The 15,974-nt window shown below is 43.8% G+C and overlaps 2 protein-coding genes across 7 annotated transcripts in view; one reads left to right on the forward strand and one right to left on the reverse strand.

The window, feature by feature from the left end:
- ARHGAP40 (Rho GTPase activating protein 40) overlaps window positions 1-2,590 on the reverse strand; it is a 44,521-nt gene extending 41,931 nt beyond the window's left edge. For 2 of the 6 annotated variants that reach the window (XM_048963475.1, XM_048963470.1), the window contains exon 1: window positions 1,514-1,680. The gene's annotated coding sequence lies outside the window, so the exon portion shown is untranslated. The other 4 variants (XM_048963474.1, XM_048963471.1, XM_048963472.1 and 1 more) reach the window with 4 other exon arrangements.
- Window positions 2,591-2,653: 63 nt separating this feature from the next.
- On the forward strand, window positions 2,654-13,381 carry ACTR5 (actin related protein 5). The gene is made up of 9 exons (XM_048963480.1): window positions 2,654-3,152; window positions 3,765-3,994; window positions 4,833-5,002; window positions 5,834-6,051; window positions 6,382-6,564; window positions 9,555-9,677; window positions 10,187-10,326; window positions 11,614-11,746; window positions 12,772-13,381. The coding sequence occupies exons 1-9, from the start codon at window positions 2,772-2,774 to the stop codon at window positions 13,027-13,029; spliced, it is 1,836 nt and encodes a 611-aa protein (XP_048819437.1). The 5' UTR covers window positions 2,654-2,771; the 3' UTR covers window positions 13,030-13,381.
- Window positions 13,382-15,974: the final 2,593 nt, after the last annotated feature.

Consider the following 15,974-nt stretch of genomic DNA (forward strand, 5'->3'; position numbering starts at 1 on the left):
GAGTAGGGAATAAAACAAGTGGGTATGACTTAATTAGTCAAAAAGACATTAAAAAAAGCATTGCTCTGTTTGGTTTCTTAAGAGTGACAGAGTACATCAAAGCTTAGTGATACATGTTGTCTTACTGATTGAAAGGGAATTGAGATCATGGAAGCCTGATGCAAACAACGGTCATCCTGGGGCCTGGTATTATAAAGGTAAATGCAGTGCACGTACCCTGAAAAAAATTTACATCAATAGAGGCATCAAAATATTTCAGAGTTACTCTGCCCAGGAAAAAATTGACAGCCAAACTCAATGTTAGAACAAGGCACAGCTAACCTTTACCTACACAATTCACGTGGTCATTTTATTCTGCTTTTCAGACATTAGAAGTGAGCCGTGCCTATGCTACTCAGGTAGTTTGTACCATGATCATAGCTCCATAGAGCCTACAGTCTTTTGTCACTGTCACTGCTTATCCACAAGAGTGCACTTGGATGTATGGAGAAACAGCTAGCAACAAGCAGAGATTTCTCTGAGCATCACTTGTACGTTAAAACTGAAAAATAGGCACAGAGAGTCAGAAAATGCATGAGTACACGAAGACAGGGCAGGAAAGGTGATTAGAACATAAGCCTCAGCTGTGGTGAATGCTTTCTGCTCCACTGCTGCCTGTGGGTCCAAAGGAATCATTTGGTTGTCTCCTGTAGGATCTGTTATAGAACAGGTTACCACAACGTTAAGTAAGAACCTGACTTGTTGAAGGCAGCTTTTATTCTTATTTTCCTTCCTACAGTTGTCCATAAAAGGCAGAATTACTGCTTCTGATTGGAATTGACTTACGATTGATTCCTCGGCTGCAATTGCTTATGTTCCAGGATTTGCAAAACCAGCCAAGCTTTATGCCCAGGAGCACATCAGCAAGCCTATTATTAGCCTAAACCAAAGCTTCTTATTAGTTACTGACATGTTAGAATTAAGAGCAGTGGTAGAGCAGAGATACAAAGTAAATAAATGAAAATGCACATCCTGCTTCTTTAAGAAACTGGGTTGTTTTTTTTTTTGTTGTTTTTTTTTGTTGTTTTTTTTTTAAATCAAACTCAGCATTAATAAGAGAAGCCCTTAACAACTCCCCTGATAAAATCCACTCCCTCCCCAAAATACACAGAGATGAACTATAATGCGGGAGTTTGAAACCATGCTGAATTATTAGGAACCATTTCTTTTAAATAGAAATCTACAAAAGTTATTTGACTTTTATCTTTCTTAAATTAAATTAATTCTGAGGGAAAAAAAAAAAAACAGCTAGCAGGAGTTAGTGTTCTTATAAACATTTTAACAGAAAAGTGTGATCATTTGATTTTTTGTAGGCCACCAAAAGTATAAAACCAACAAACAAAAACCACACTTATTTTCCCTCTGTGATGAGAGGCATTAGGCTAAAAGTAGCTCACAGAATGCTTTACAGATGAAGTTAGTAGAGACAAAGCCTTTCTACAGATGCATGCATCCAATCAGCTGCAGAACTTACCTTCATTAAGTAAGAGCCGTAGCCAGATCACTGCTATGACCAGTGTTAGCACATATGGCAAAGAAAGGCAAAAGAAAACAGGCAAAGTCAGCTCAGTCACCAAAGGAACCGGAGGATACTTCATTGCTAGCTTCAGGTTAATCTAAGTTTAGAGCAGCTTGCTTGTTCTTTACTAACTACCTTTTTATAACTCTGATTGCATCACTATGTTAATCACAAGAGGACCACTGGTATCCTCAGCACGGATTGCAAAAGGAACAGCCCTGTAAGGGCAGGGAGGGGGTGAAACGGATTAAGCACGGGATAAGGAGACCTGGGAAAACATCTGATTTGATTGTCACTGCTTCAGCTGGTAATTACAGGATAAGAATAAATTGGAAAGCCTTCAAGGCTGATGTTAAAATGGTAGGTAAAGGGATTCTTATATCTTCTAATACAGGGGTATAACCAAGCACTTCAATTGCTCTTTGAAACTGGTAGTGAAGGTAACTTCTGAGAAATCAGTAACACAGAATCAGGTTTGCAGAGATTTAGAACATAACTACTAGCTAGTTAAAAAATGCTTATCCCAGTGCTCTTGTCTGACATGGAGTACATGTACTTCCCACCTTAACACAGATCCCATTTTTAACCTTCTCTGCATATTTCAATCTATTAGCGAATCCATTGGGAAAATATACTTTAACATTAATTGCCTTCCTGTTTCCCTTCACTCCAAGAAAGGCAAGCTAGCATGCTTCATAGGACACGCATCTCTGTATACACTGCCTCACAAAGGAGCCCAGCGGGAGCTGAGTTAGGAGCAGATAGGTGGCTTTGATAACTTGGTGCTCATCGCTTCTCCCCGAGCACACAGACGTGCTGCTCTGTTAACTTCTGTACAGCAGCAGAGGTTTATGGGTCAAATTAAACTGCACATGATGGAAGATGCTAAAATTCCTTAATAAATAGTGATGAACAAAAGCTGAGCTCGAGGGCCCTCCAAATCACCAGGTGAGGACAAGCAAGCAGCGATCAGCACTGTTCCATCCACCTGTGGGCTTTGCGTGGCCACACCTCGCCTCGCTGCTTCTTTGGGACCTCGTTTTTAGCGCTACTGCAAACTGTGACGGTACGGGATCCTGCTGTGTCACTCAGCGCGCTCTGTAGCTCAGCTCAGTCCCTCCTCGGTCCTCCTCTGAGAGAAGAGCAGAGCAGAGCAGAGCCCGGAACTCGAGCGCGGCCCGCGTTGCCGCCCGGAGCGGTGCGGACGCCCAAGATGGCGGCGGGGCGGGTGTTCGCCTTCCGCGACGCGCGCTGGGCCCCGGACCCGGTGCTGGCGCCGAGCGCGGCCGTGCGCAGTCCTCAGCCGGTGCCGCTGGTGATCGACAACGGCTCGTTCCAGACGCGGGCGGGTTGGGCCGCCGCTGACCCCTCGGTACCCGCCGAGCCCCTGCTGCGGTTCCGTTCGCTGGCGGCGCGCAGCCGCGGGGCGCGTGGGGCGGCCGGCGCCGAGACGCAGGTGGGCAACGACCTGGGCAGCCCCGAGCCGCTGCGCTGGCTGCTCCGTTCGCCCTTCGACCGCAACGTGCCCGTGCAGCTGGAGCTGCAGGAGCTGCTCTTCGACCACGTCTTCCAGCGCCTGGGGGTCTCCTCGCAGGTACCAGCCATCGGGGATCGCCTCCTGAGACAGAGATGAAACGTTGACGACTTTATGCGGTTTCCTTAACTAGAAATGTGTTCGCTTTCCATTGAAAATGTTTTGTGTGCCTAGGTGGCTTGCTGAAGCCACATAATGGAAAAGCTTTACCTAGGGCTGGACTGAATGCAGTTTCCAGTCATGTTTTGCCTCCGCCTTGTATAGATTTTGGTTAATTAGGTCTTTAACTGTGGGGGTTGGAAGGGACCTCTGGAGTCCAACCCGTGTGGAAAGCAGGCTCTGTCCCATGGCCCTGCTCCCTCATGGTGAAGTTCTTTCATGTGTTTGCATGGAGCTTCCCGTGTTCCACTTATTCAGTATACCTTTAAAATCCATTTTTCTTCACATTTTGGAGTTTATACCTTGGTTGAATTAGTAGGGGGAACCCACCTGTAGGCAAGTACTCTCCCCTTGAGCACTGGGTGTAACATAAGTGTTCAGTAGCCCACACATAAAGCCTGTGCTCATTGCTGTTCGGAGGAGTTGAAGCTGATCTATAAAAGAGGAAAGGTATCTCTGGATTTTTCTGTCCATCTTATCTTGTTTTTCCTCCTTTTCTCTTGTCTCTTACAGGGTTGCGTTGATCATCCAATAGTTTTGACAGAAGCAGTGTGCAATCCTTTGTATTCAAGGCAAATGATGTCAGAGCTCCTCTTTGAATGCTATCAAGTTCCTAAAGTGTCCTATGGTGTGGATAGCTTGTACAGCTTTTACCACAACAGGAGGCAGAACTGGCCTTGCAGTGGGTTGGTGATATCTTCAGGCTATCAGTGTACACATATTTTGCCAGTCCTAGAAGGGAGGTGAGTTCTTAGTGTCCTGATGCCTACTAGGTTCATTTTGTCAGTGGTAAAAATACCTATTCCTCTGGCATTCAGCCTTACAGCTCCTGCAGTACAAATTCTTACTAGGTCCTAATTTATACTGAAGAGTAATATACTACTCCAGTTGAATTTTGAATTGAAGAATCAATGCTGTCCTGGTGTGTATTTTATTTTTAGTTTCATACTTAAAAGTTGAGGATATCTGTCCTAAGTATGACCTGGCAACAACAAAAAAAAGTGTTAGGTTTTAAAGTTGCTTTGGAAAAAAAGAAAAAGAAAAAAAAAAAAAGCACTCTGTGAGATTTCTACAGTCCTCCAGACTTTCATCATTCTGGTTATTTGGCCCCATTGCTCAGGTTTTGCTTAGTTTTGCTTTGTTTTTTGTAATCCTTACTGCAGGAAGAGGCTTGATGACATCTGGCAAAGGCTTCCAATTGTAAGGCTCAGACCTAGCCAACTGGGAATCATACATAGGCCAGAGAGGCTACTTTTAGCTTCCCAGAATCATAGCTTCCCTTCTTAAAGTAGAACAATATCTTTTTGTTGCCATAGCTAAAATTATTTGCTTTCTTGTTTGTTAATTTGTTTGCTTTTTAAAACAGAGCCTTCCAGAATTGCATCTGCAAGCAATAATGCAGCGCTTAGGGCTGCTGTCTGAAAAAAACAAAAGATGTGTTAAGACTTTCAGGTTCTTAAAATATTTATTCATAAGTATCTCCCCACTTGACCATGTTAAAATGATAGTGCTGAATAGAACAGGAGGTCTCTTTCACAGTGAACTGCTCTTCAATTTTGGTTGTTTCTCTTGGACTTCCAGGTTGGATGCTAAAAACTGCAAGCGTATCAATCTTGGAGGCTGTCAGGCAGCTGTGTACCTGCAGCGCCTCCTCCAGCTGAAGTACCCCGGGCACTTTGCTGCCATCACTCTCAGTCGCATGGAGGAAATACTTCATGAGCACAGCTACATTGCGGAGGACTATACAGAAGGTAGAACCAGCTGTAACTTCTTGTACTGATCAGTAGTGCTCACTGAACCTTGGTTCTGCGCCCCTTTATCCCTTGTTCAGGTTCTACTTGGATTCAGGTACAAAAGCTCCACTGCTGTTTTATTTTTCTTAGGAGGGTTCTGTAATCCATTACGTGTGAGAAGCTTATTAGCAGTTTGAGTTCTGCAGGAGTTTGTGAAACAAGATTGAATTTTAGAAATCTGTTCCTTGTTAGTTCAGACTTCTTTGTGAGTGATAGATTTCTACAGATGTCAGAATGAATTTATTTTATTACTAATTTTACTCTGTGCTTCCAACAGAAAGCTCAGACGGTTGGGATTGTTTCTGACCACGTTTCTCCCCTGTGGGTGTTTTTGCATATCTGTTTTAAGGTTTCCAAAATTGCTGAGGAGAGTTCTCATGACTTCTTTGTGAATTAATGAAGTTCTAAAATCTCCATGACAGTTTTCAAGTAGTGGCCACAGAGTAGTGTTTTCTTCAATTTATCACATGCAAAAGAGCCTGCGGTGGCTTTAAACATGTGAGAGCTCTCAAATTGGAAAAAGAGGCTGCATGCTTACCACTTCTCAGTGCTTTGCTTCATCCTGGAGAAGAGAGTGCTGAGAACCGTTTGTGCTGAGTGTGACTTAAAGGCAGTTCTCTGAGGAGGCAGCTAAATAACTCTTGGAGTGACTGCCAAGAAGTGGGCAGAATCCTGGGCTGGATTGTTGCCTGCTTTCTCCTAAGTCTGAACGTGGCTTGGAGCATGTACAGAGTGTGAATCATCCTGTTCAACCTGCCAAAATGGTTCTTTTACTTCTCAAATATTTAGAACTACAGAAGTGGCGCTCACCAGAGTACTATGAGAACAACGTGCACAAGATGCAGCTGCCCTTCTCTAACAAACTCCTGGGGAGCACTCTGACATCAGAAGAAAAGCAGGAGAGGCGGCAGCAGCAGTTACGTAGACTTCAGGAACTCAATGCACGTCGTAGAGAAGAGAAGCTGCAGCTGGACCAGGAGAGGCTGGACAGGCTGCTCTATGTACAGGTAATGATGGCAGTTTTTTGTCAAGTCTCTTGGGAGATGTGCAGGCTGCCCTCACAGCTTTTCTAGAAAGTCCTGCATCGCTGTAAAGAAGCTGTAACCATCCTCTGCCTTTTCTGATAGGAGATCTCTGAGGTTACTCACAGAATAAAAAGAATTGATGCAGGAGATACCTGCAAGTTCTGAATAGTGCTTTTTTGGTGAGGTATTTTGGATGCTGCAGAGCCTGCACATTCAGAGTCTGCCATAACAAGGGCAAGGTATGCATATGTAGCTAGTGTGTGTTTGATTACCATGTATCATCCATCACAGCCTGCTCTGATCTGTCTGTAGGAACTTCTGGAAGATGGTCACATGGATCAATTCCACAAAGCTTTAGTGGAGCTGAACATGGACTCTGCAGAGGAACTTCAGTCTTACATCAACAAGTTGAGCCTGGCCATTGAACAGACAAAACAAAAAATCCTACAGGCAGAAGTCAATATCGAAGTGGATGTTGTGGACAGCAAACCAGAGGTATGTTTTCTCCAAGTTAATCTGATTCTAATCTCTGTGAGAGTTAAGTTTCTGTCTTAAAGTGTTCTCTATCTGTAAGTATCTGTATTATTGATGGGTTAAAGTTTCCCTTTAACATGATTCTTGCTGATTTGGCAGCTGCTCCTCCCATTTGGGGCCTTCCAATGCAGTTACAGAAATTTGGAGTTATGAGTGTTTAAGAGTATGCCCAAGATCAGTAACCCTTCTTGCACTGTGTTCTGGGATATATCTTACAGTTTGATGTCTTACAATTCTAAGCATAATCTCTAGGCTTGCTGACATTGGTTAAAGTGCACAGTTATATAAAGTCAGTAAGCTTCCTCAAAGACTTCAACTGGGGAAGAAAGGAAACAGCCCTAAAAGATAAGATCATCTGAAGGTACAACTGCTTCCATTTGTACTTATTCCTGGCAGCATATGCAAGTCAGCATTCTTGCTGAAGGATGGCTTGCTTACAGGGTTGTAAATGCAGCAGGTAACATATTGATCTTGTTTGTACTGCAAGCTAACTCCTGTCTTTACTTTTGCATTACTTTTGCTGAAATAATCTATAATGCATCAGGTCCACTTTTTGCTTTTTTAAGAAAATTGATGACATTGGACTGTAAGTACTTGAGTTTTAAGTTGTTACAGGTAGTAGGTCAGACTATCCTTAAATATTTGTAATGTAGCATTAAAGGTATGGAACTGTTAGGCTTTAAAAAATATTTGTCTGCCTTTCTGTTCTTTGCTTTCCGATGCGGAGAACTTTATGGTAAGCAGCCAACCCTTTGGTTTGTTTAGGGTATGGTTCTGGTGCAGTCAAGCAGCATGCTTTATTCTTTTTACTCAGATATAAAAGGTTGTGTGCTAGGCTTGGTTGTTGGAGTTTTCTCTGAGAAGAGAAAGTTACTTTCTGTTTTGCCAGACTAACACAGGCCCAGCACATAGCAGCTGCTTCTAAGGGCTGGTCCAAATCACAGAATCTCAGAATTGTAGGGGTTGGAAGGGACCTCCAGAGATCATCGAGTCCAACCCCCCTGCCAAAGCAGGTTCCCTACAGCAGGTCGCACAGGTAGGCATCCAGGCAGGTCTTGAACATCTCCAGAGAAGGAGACTCCACCACCTCCCTGGGCAGCCTGTTCCAGTGCTCCGTCACCTCACTGTAAAGACGTTCTTGCGCATGTTTGTGCGGAACTTCCTATGCTGCAGTTTCCAGCCGTTTCCCCTTGTCCTGTCTCCACTCACCACTGAAAAGAGTCCGGCCTCGCCATTCTGCCCCCCACACCTTAGATATTTACAGACCTGGATCAGGTCCCCTCTCAGTCTCCTTTTCTCAAGGCTGAACAGACCCAGTTCACTCAGCCTTTCCTCATAGCAGAGATGCTCCAGGCCCTTCACCATCTTCGTGGCCCTCTGCTGGACTCTTTCCAAGAGATCCCTGTCTTTTTTGTACTGGGGAGCCCAGAACTGGACTCCCCAGTATCTATTTCAATCTATTTCTACACTTGCTTTTAATTGCCTTGCAAGTCACAGAAGATCATTTTTGGTTTTATCTGTCTATGCTCAGGAAGAGGTGGAGAAGAAAACACAAGAATGAAGCATGGAGGAGAGTGATGCCAGAAAGAGCAGTTCCCATGTTTTATATAGAACCTGGGACATAGCCAAAACTAGCCAGTGAGATGGTTCTTCTGTGTTCTATCCTTATCAAGAAAGTTTGTGTAAGAATCAGAATGAATGCATGTGAGCCAAATGGGGTTATAGTGGATTTCACCAGCATTCTAGAAAGAGGTGAATGTCAGTGGGCTGCTTGTAGCTCTGCCAGGTGGCTGTGTCTAAGTTCCAACACGTCTGTTTTGGATCAGACGCTCCTCTTGTTTACAAGGTGTAGTCTCAAATGTTGGAATGAATTGGCAAGCCCTTTTTGTTTGGTCTGGGCTTTGTGAGAAAGCTTACAGCTACCAGTGAATCCATTTGTGAAGATAAACCATCTTTGTGGCTGTGTGAAGGAGCTAAAAGCTAATTCTGTTGTCTTGGGGTCTGCGCCAGCTCTTCTGCTGTATTCTGCTTCTCTCTGTTGTTGTTCTTTGTTATTTCTTGTTCTTTAGAGGACAGAAATGTTGGAAATAATCTCTTTAGTTTGTGTTCACAATGCACACATCTTCAATTTGGAGTAGTTGCCTGTCTTTTAAATGAGATAAATGAGATGTTCAGAAGGTTTAAATGTTCTAGCTTTATCTCATCCTGCTATTGCTTTCTAAATGTTGTAACAAATGTTTACCTTAAAAGGCAAAACCAGATATTTAGTGATGAAATTAAAAATCTACTTCATTATAATGAAGGAATAAATGAGATAATAAAATAATTGCTCCTTCACAACAGTGTTCTGTGATCTGGAGTGATGCTTTTCATTAGGAAGGAGCTTTGGGAGCAGCTTTCATGTCTGTGTAAAATGCAAGGAGTTTTTTTTATATCCCATGTGCAAATGCTAACCAGTTACAAGTAGGCAACTGTCAAAAACCGTGCTAGCTTTTTAGCTAGCAAATATTTGTTTTCCAGTCCCACACAAGCAAAGCAGGGAATTAAGTGATAATTATAGAATGGTTAGAGGTGCTGGGAGAGCACCAAGTTTCAGCCAACTTTAAAAGCTATTTTAATAAGCTTTAATATGTTATTATGCTAACAGGGTCCTGGCATTCAACCTGTTGACTAAAGCTTTTAATTTCTGAGCTGGCTTCAAGGTAAAATAATAAAGAAGTCTGAAAGTGCTTGGTTTTTATTCTTTGAGTGTAGTTTTCCACTCGTGTTTTAGGGGTTGTCATCATTCTGATCTTTGTCTTCAGTGCTGAAGAACAACACTTATTTTCAAGCATGGTAGAGAGTTTGGATGTGCAGGAATCAGGGGTAATTTTCTGAACGTGTCACCAGAACTGGTTTTGTGCATGTGCTTAGCTCATCTGGGCTAACAGATCTGAACATTCTGTTTCCAGACCCCTGACTTGGATCCACTCGGCAGCGAGCAGTCACTGGAAGATGTCGAAAGTATTAATGAGTTTGAACCTTTATTTGCTGAGGAACAACCTGAAGCTGAGAAGCCTGTTGCTGCGGTGCAGGTTTGACTTCAATACCTACAGCTTATGTCAGGGGTTGCTGCCTGCTGTTTGTTTGACTGTTTCTCCAAATACAAACAGTGCTTTCTGTTTGTAAAAGAGATTCTTAACCCTCTGAACTGTGCACAAGGCAGGAGTCCTCACAGTTATGACTGATGGTTTGAGCATGAGTACACCCAGTCAGCTCTCTGCACGTTGTAGCAGTGCCATGTTCTTAGGGAAGCAGTCCTGCTTAAGCTTTTGTGTGTGACTCACAGCCTGTATCGCATTCCAGTGTGAGCAAAACTTTCAGTTTGTGAAACTGAGCTTTAGAACTGGTAACAAATCAGCTTTAGGAGTGGTAACAAATAAGAAAAAAAAAAGTCAATTTTCTGTATCCTTCTGGAACCTTTTGCAGCATGGTATTTTCTATGAGAGAATATCATGATCTTTTTAGTAGAGAATTCTTTGGAATCTTTGCTTCCTTTGTTCTCTAGTGTAATTTTCTACTTTTCAATCTCCTGTTTCTAAAGCCCGTGTTTAACCTGGCAGAATACCACCAACTTTTTCTTGGCACTGAGAGAATAAGGGCTCCAGAGATCATCTTCCAGCCCTCCCTGATAGGAGAAGACCAAACTGGTATAGCAGAAACGATGCAGTATGTCCTCGAAAGGTGAGTTCACAGAGATACTGGGCACCTTCTTCAAACAAGCCTTTGTTTGGATACCAGCTTTTGCAATACTTGTTATTTAACAGTGCCCTGAGAAAGTATGTTTGAGTAGCTCTTTTTTGTCAGGCTTGAGGTTAGAGATGAGGGTTAGAGATGCCTTTCTGTTCTGAAAACCACATCTGAGTTTCTGGTCATCTGAGTCAGTGGTCTTCAAACTCTTTCAGGCATTCACTCATATTTATTAAAAATTTTAAACTGTCAATATATGTGTATTTATTTATAAATTAGATACATGTGCTACTCAACTAGCATGTATACATTGTAAAATAAAGTAGAAGTTGAAAAAGGATATGACAGAGGTTGAATATCAGTGTTACAAAAACTAGTTTTGGGCCCCTCTCTACAGCAAAGATACTGAGTTGAAGCAATGCATTCAGTGAAGAGTGGCAAAGCTGGTGAAGGAACTATAAAATGCAGCATGGGGGCTGTTGGTCTGTTTTGCAGCAGTGGTGGGACACAAAGAAATGGCCTGCAGTTGTGCCAGGGAGGCTTAGATGAGATATTGGGAAGAATTCATTTGTGAAAGGGTGGATAGGCATTGGGGCACTGTGTGAACTGGTGAAATTGCCATCCCTGGAGGTACTTCAGAGATGTGTGGATGTTGTGCTTCAGGGGTTGAAGATTTGTGACCCTTGAGGTCTCTTCCACGTTCCTCTGTCCGTTCTGTGGTTCTGTGACATGGTTTAGTTGTGGACTTGGCAGTATTAGGCTGATGGTTGGACTTGATAATGGTAAAATGACTGAGCTTGGAAGAGATCCTTATGGTTCTGTGAAAATGACTTTCTTCCCATGCAGCAGTGCTTTGTCCTGCACACATCCTGCTTTGAAGACCTCTGATCCAAATTATTGTGGGCTAAACAAAGAACCCTTGTAAATACCTATCACTTACAACGTAAGGTATCAGTCTCTGTACAACCAAAGTCAGTGATGTTTGTAAGTTATCAAACTCTAGGAGTATATGAGATTACATTTTCTGGAAAGAAAGAACTCCAGCTCTACTGAAGTGTTGATTTATGAGGATACAGTTCAGAGTGCTTTGAGGATTTTCTTCTGCCACCCCCTAAATTTACAGAAACCTAATGAACACAGGGTTTCATGCCTGTGAGGTGCAGAAAATTTCTCAAAGTGTGAATCTTGAAGACAAACTGTTTCTCCCTAGTAGCTGTTCAGTTCAGAGAAGTAATGTTCCTGAAAAAAGACAGAATTTGTGGGTTTTTTTCCTCCTTGTAGGTATTCAAAAGAGCAACAAGCTGTTCTTGTGCAGAATGTTTTTCTTACTGGTGGAAATGCAATGTACCCCGGACTAAAGGCCAGAGTCCAGAAAGAACTCCTCGAAATGAGGCCATTCCAGTCATCTTTTCAGGTATGCACACTGATAGAATGTTTTCATGAACATCCTGTTCATCTGTGTTAAAAAATATTTCAGGCTGGGAGAAGTACAGAGCGGGTGTCCTCAGAGCATGGGAATGGAGAACACTTGTTTTATGGCGAGGCAGATGGCAGCTTTTGACCTAAGAGCATGAGGGTGGAAGAGTGATGCACTTGGTCTTTGTGAATACGTTAGGAAGAGTAGAATTGCCTTGGAAAAGTTTCTTCAGCTGAAGGGCTGTGCACCCACAAGAAAGCACGTTTGGCCAAATGTCTGCAAATTGGGGCTGTTACTTTCTGAAACAAGCAGCCTTTGTTAGGAGTCATTGCTGGGAAAAAGTGTGCTCATTTGAAAATGAAGTCACTTGGTATACTTACATCTAAAGATTATCTGGAATAGCAAGAAAAGTGTCCTAAAAACCTATGAAAAATAAGAGTTTTCTTTCCATTAAAATGTTCTGTGCTGTGGTTCTATCAGAAATGTGTCATTTCACAGATATTATTTATGGTGCTTAGATTGCCTAGTTCAGCCAGCTTATAGCTGCAGCAGGAAGCATTTTATGCTACAGTAATAAGAATAATTTAAATGGGAGCATGAATCTCCTCCAGAAGAAAAAAGAGCACGTGGAAAGCACATGTGTAGTCTTTTTCCCACAGTGTGACTTCTTGGCCTGCAGAATTCCACCTTGCTACTTCAGGCAAGTAGGAAATGTTGCTGAGCACTTGATGCTTGTTTTGCATTACCATGAGCTGCTAGTGCTGTTGGTTGTGAGCGTGATGCATGCGTGTGCTCTGGAAGCTGTAGAAACTCAGCAGTTTCGTGGAGGATTGATCTGAAGGAGAAAACATGCTTCAGACCATTTCCTAACACTGCTTCCAGAAGCATTGAATTACCAGCTCAAACTTTAGAAATTGTGATTTGCATTGTAACCGGGGTGAAAAGAGCTTTTCTCTCCTGTGTTCAGATCTTAAACAAGCTGGGATTGTCCTGCATTTGATGTTGTTGTCTTTTCCTTCCAGGTTCACCTTGCTTCCAGTCCCATTTTAGATGCCTGGTACGGGGCTCGGGATTGGGCAGTGGAGCACATGACCCATGAGGAAGGTTGGATTACCAGAAAAGACTATGAAGAAAAAGGGGGAGAATACCTCAAGGAGCACTGTGCCTCCAATGTCTACGTGCCCATTCGCCTTCCAAAGCAGGCCCCAAGGACTACAGAGGCATTAGCACCCAGCAGGGCCCTGGCAGCTGGTACAGGCAATCCTTGTGAGCAGGCATAGCAGTGATGAGCTTTTGTCACAGTCCCTCCTGTGGAGGTAACAGTGCAAGGAATAAAGCTAATGCTCTGCAGCCTGAGCTGTGTGTGGAGCAAAGGCCTTGGGCTCGCCTTGTTGGCTGCTCTGAGAGTGCAAAGCATCTCATCTGTTGCTTGAAAGAGATGTACTGCTCTAGAGCTGGAGCGATTGTAAAGGATTGTGCTGCTTCTGCATAGCACGGGGATGTGAGTCAACAAGGAGGAACGCAGGAAAAATACATTCCAGAGGAGAATACTGTCTTATGAACTTTTATAATAAGACTCGGGGTTATTTGAAAATGTTTGTGGATTTTTTTAATTAAAATGTACTGGTTGTATACTGCTCTCATTGCACAGTGCAGAAGCTGGGCTTGTATTACACGAGTCAGCCCAGCAGGTGTCTCCATTGCTCGCTGCAGAGAGCTGTTGCGAAGCTGTGCTGGAGGGGCTGCTCGGCCTCCTCCTGAGGCCCTCTGGGCTCGGCCTCATTGATGTCCATCTTGCTACCTGCTTCTGGTAAACCACTGCACGATCAGTGGGATTTCAGACACTTTCTGAATTTGTCAGCTGCTGGCATCTTGGTTAAAAGTAGAGGTCTGATCACACAGCATGGCTCAGCTGTAAAGAAAGAGCTCTCCTTAAAGCACAGACCAGGAGGAATGCAGTCCTGTGAAGTCTGTATGTGATTTTGTAGGAGTGAGGGCTGAGCAGGGCAGCTCTCAACAGGTGTGGCTCTGCTCTTTGAAAGCTGGCTGGGAGCACCTGCATATTACAAAGCATGTTGCAGCTGATCTGTAGCTGTATTTCATGATACACAGTGCAGTGGTTTCTCCATTAGAAGACTCTTGGTAGCACGTTCTCCTGAAACCATTAGTGTCGGTCATATTATTACAGTGGTGGGAAAGAGGACAGATCATGCCCTAGCAGAAGTCCCTTGCCACTCCTAATGTGGTCTCACAGTGCTAGAAAGGGGACCAACATGAGTGTAGTCAGGATTGTTAGATGCCTCTGAGGGTCAGGTTTACCTTTTGACTTAAAGTGCTTCTGAACTGCTGGCAGTGTGACTAAATCAGAGTAGGGGGTGGTCACTGAAAGACTTGTTAGCAATAAAGCGAACTTCTTGCTTTATCACTGATGTGTTTCAGTGATCTGAGCTCTTTAACGAGTACAGTAATAAGCATGTATTTGAGTGGTTGTGTTTTTCAGCCAGGCCCCTGTCCTGCACAACATACTCCAGATGAAATGTAACTGAAGATCTGTTTCTCACACTGAACAACTTGCTGTTGCTTTCCAAAAGAATAATCAGTGCTAAATGCTGGACTGAAATCTAAGCAGACACCAGCAGTTTAGTGAGAGCCCTGAACTGTTAGGCTGGAAAAAGTAAGACTATGAGGAAAATATCCGGGCCATAATTGGTATCAGGAGGGTAAGCAGGTGGTGGCTTACAGTCAGTCCTGTGAGAGCTGCAGAGCATTGAGATAAGTTATCTTGCTGAGCCAAAACAAAGGGTGCGAGATGAGGGTTGATGTTGAAGTGTTGAGTTTATTGCCATAGGATGTGATACACACATCTGATAGCAAAAATCTCAACCAGACGTGATTTTAAGAGAAGGTGAGTGTCCAGCTCTGAGGTCCTGCACACTGAGGTCGCAGCTGTGTGCAGAAGTTACACATGTTCATATATTGCTCAGGGAGTGTAGTGGGGGAAGTGGTATGGAGCTGCTCTGCTGCCTGGTTCCTGAGGCACCTGGCACTGGTTTCTCCCTCTGGTCTCAACTGGTTGGAGGGAGGGAGGAGGAAAAAGAAACCTGCTGCCTCTAGCTAGGACCAGCAATCCAGATTTGAGGCTATCCCTAGCTGCCTCCAGGCCTACTGCTTTTCAGGAACATTAAGGCAGTTCGAGGTGTTCAAAGAATGTGGAAAAGCATGCTGTGCTGAAATGCAGAAATGTTACACCCCACCAAAGGGCCTCTTTTGGTTTTGTTTGTGTCAGTGAGCTGGGCAGGGTGGTGTCCCATTGTTGTCTGACCCCTTTCTGACCCATCTCTAGCTATCGTGATAGGCACAATGCTCATGATGTTCGATATCTGGAGTAGTAACACTGCTCTAAATGCTTGGCCAAACTGTTCCAACCATTCTGCTTATTAATTGAAAGTAGAGCTGTCTAATGCAGTAAGGAGTTGCCAAGTCAGCTGCTTTGACTGCTTCAAGGAAGCATGATTTTATAATCTTCTAAATATTAGCTATTAATTTGCTACTTTATCCCTGTAATAACTGGAGTATCTAATGAACTTGGGCAATACAATTGCAGTCACAAGCTGTGCAAAATATGCTGGTGTCACTTAATTGCTTGGAGTAGCAATGTTAAAAGGGTGGACGTTGGAAAACAGGGTTGATTTTACTTGCTGAAGTTTGCTTCCCTGATTTGTTGTGCTGAGGTGCTGCGTGAGTGGTGGTGGCACAAAGGTTGAATGAGTGTGTGGTGCTGAGGGCAGGAGGAAGCAGTGTTGGTTTTGGCAGTACTGTTAGTTGAAGTTCTCCTGGATGCCCACCGTGGTGATGTTTCTGTGGCAAGGTTTTCTCATGCCTGTGTGAAGAGTTTGGTGTCAGTTTTCCATATCACTGATGTAGGGTGCACCAAACCCAGAGGGGGCTTGGAACCTTCCTCCTGTGCTTTGGCTTACGCCACCTAAAGGAGGAGGAGGCCAGTAAGGTGCCTTCCTGGCTTTTTCTGATGGGTGTCTGGCTGCGTGGGGAGCTGTAGGAGGAATTGTTACTGGAGGGGAAAAAATACAGCTCTGTGGACAGGAAAGTGCAGGTGATGTCACTGTGAGAGCCTTTGGCAAGTGCTCAGTGGGCTGAGTAGAGCTGCTGTGTAGGCAGCCTTGTGCTCAGAAGTGTGTTTATCCTCACAGGTGTCCTGCAAGCTGAC

Source organism: Lagopus muta, chromosome 16 (assembly GCF_023343835.1).
Source record: "Lagopus muta isolate bLagMut1 chromosome 16, bLagMut1 primary, whole genome shotgun sequence".
Lineage (NCBI taxonomy): Eukaryota > Metazoa > Chordata > Aves > Galliformes > Phasianidae > Lagopus > Lagopus muta.

What these genes read in the sequence shown, in the direction of transcription:
- ACTR5 (XM_048963480.1), top strand. Translation starts at nt 2,772, where the DNA reads ATGGCGGCGGGGCGGGTGTTCGCCTTCCGCGACGCGCGCTGGGCCCCG. An exon ending in GCCTGGGGGTCTCCTCGCAG is followed by an intron (nt 3,153 to 3,764) that starts GTACCAGCCATC and finishes TGTCTCTTACAG; the next exon opens with GGTTGCGTTGATCATCCAAT. An exon ending in ATGCAGTATGTCCTCGAAAG is followed by an intron (nt 10,327 to 11,613) that starts GTGAGTTCACAG and finishes TCCTCCTTGTAG; the next exon opens with GTATTCAAAAGAGCAACAAG.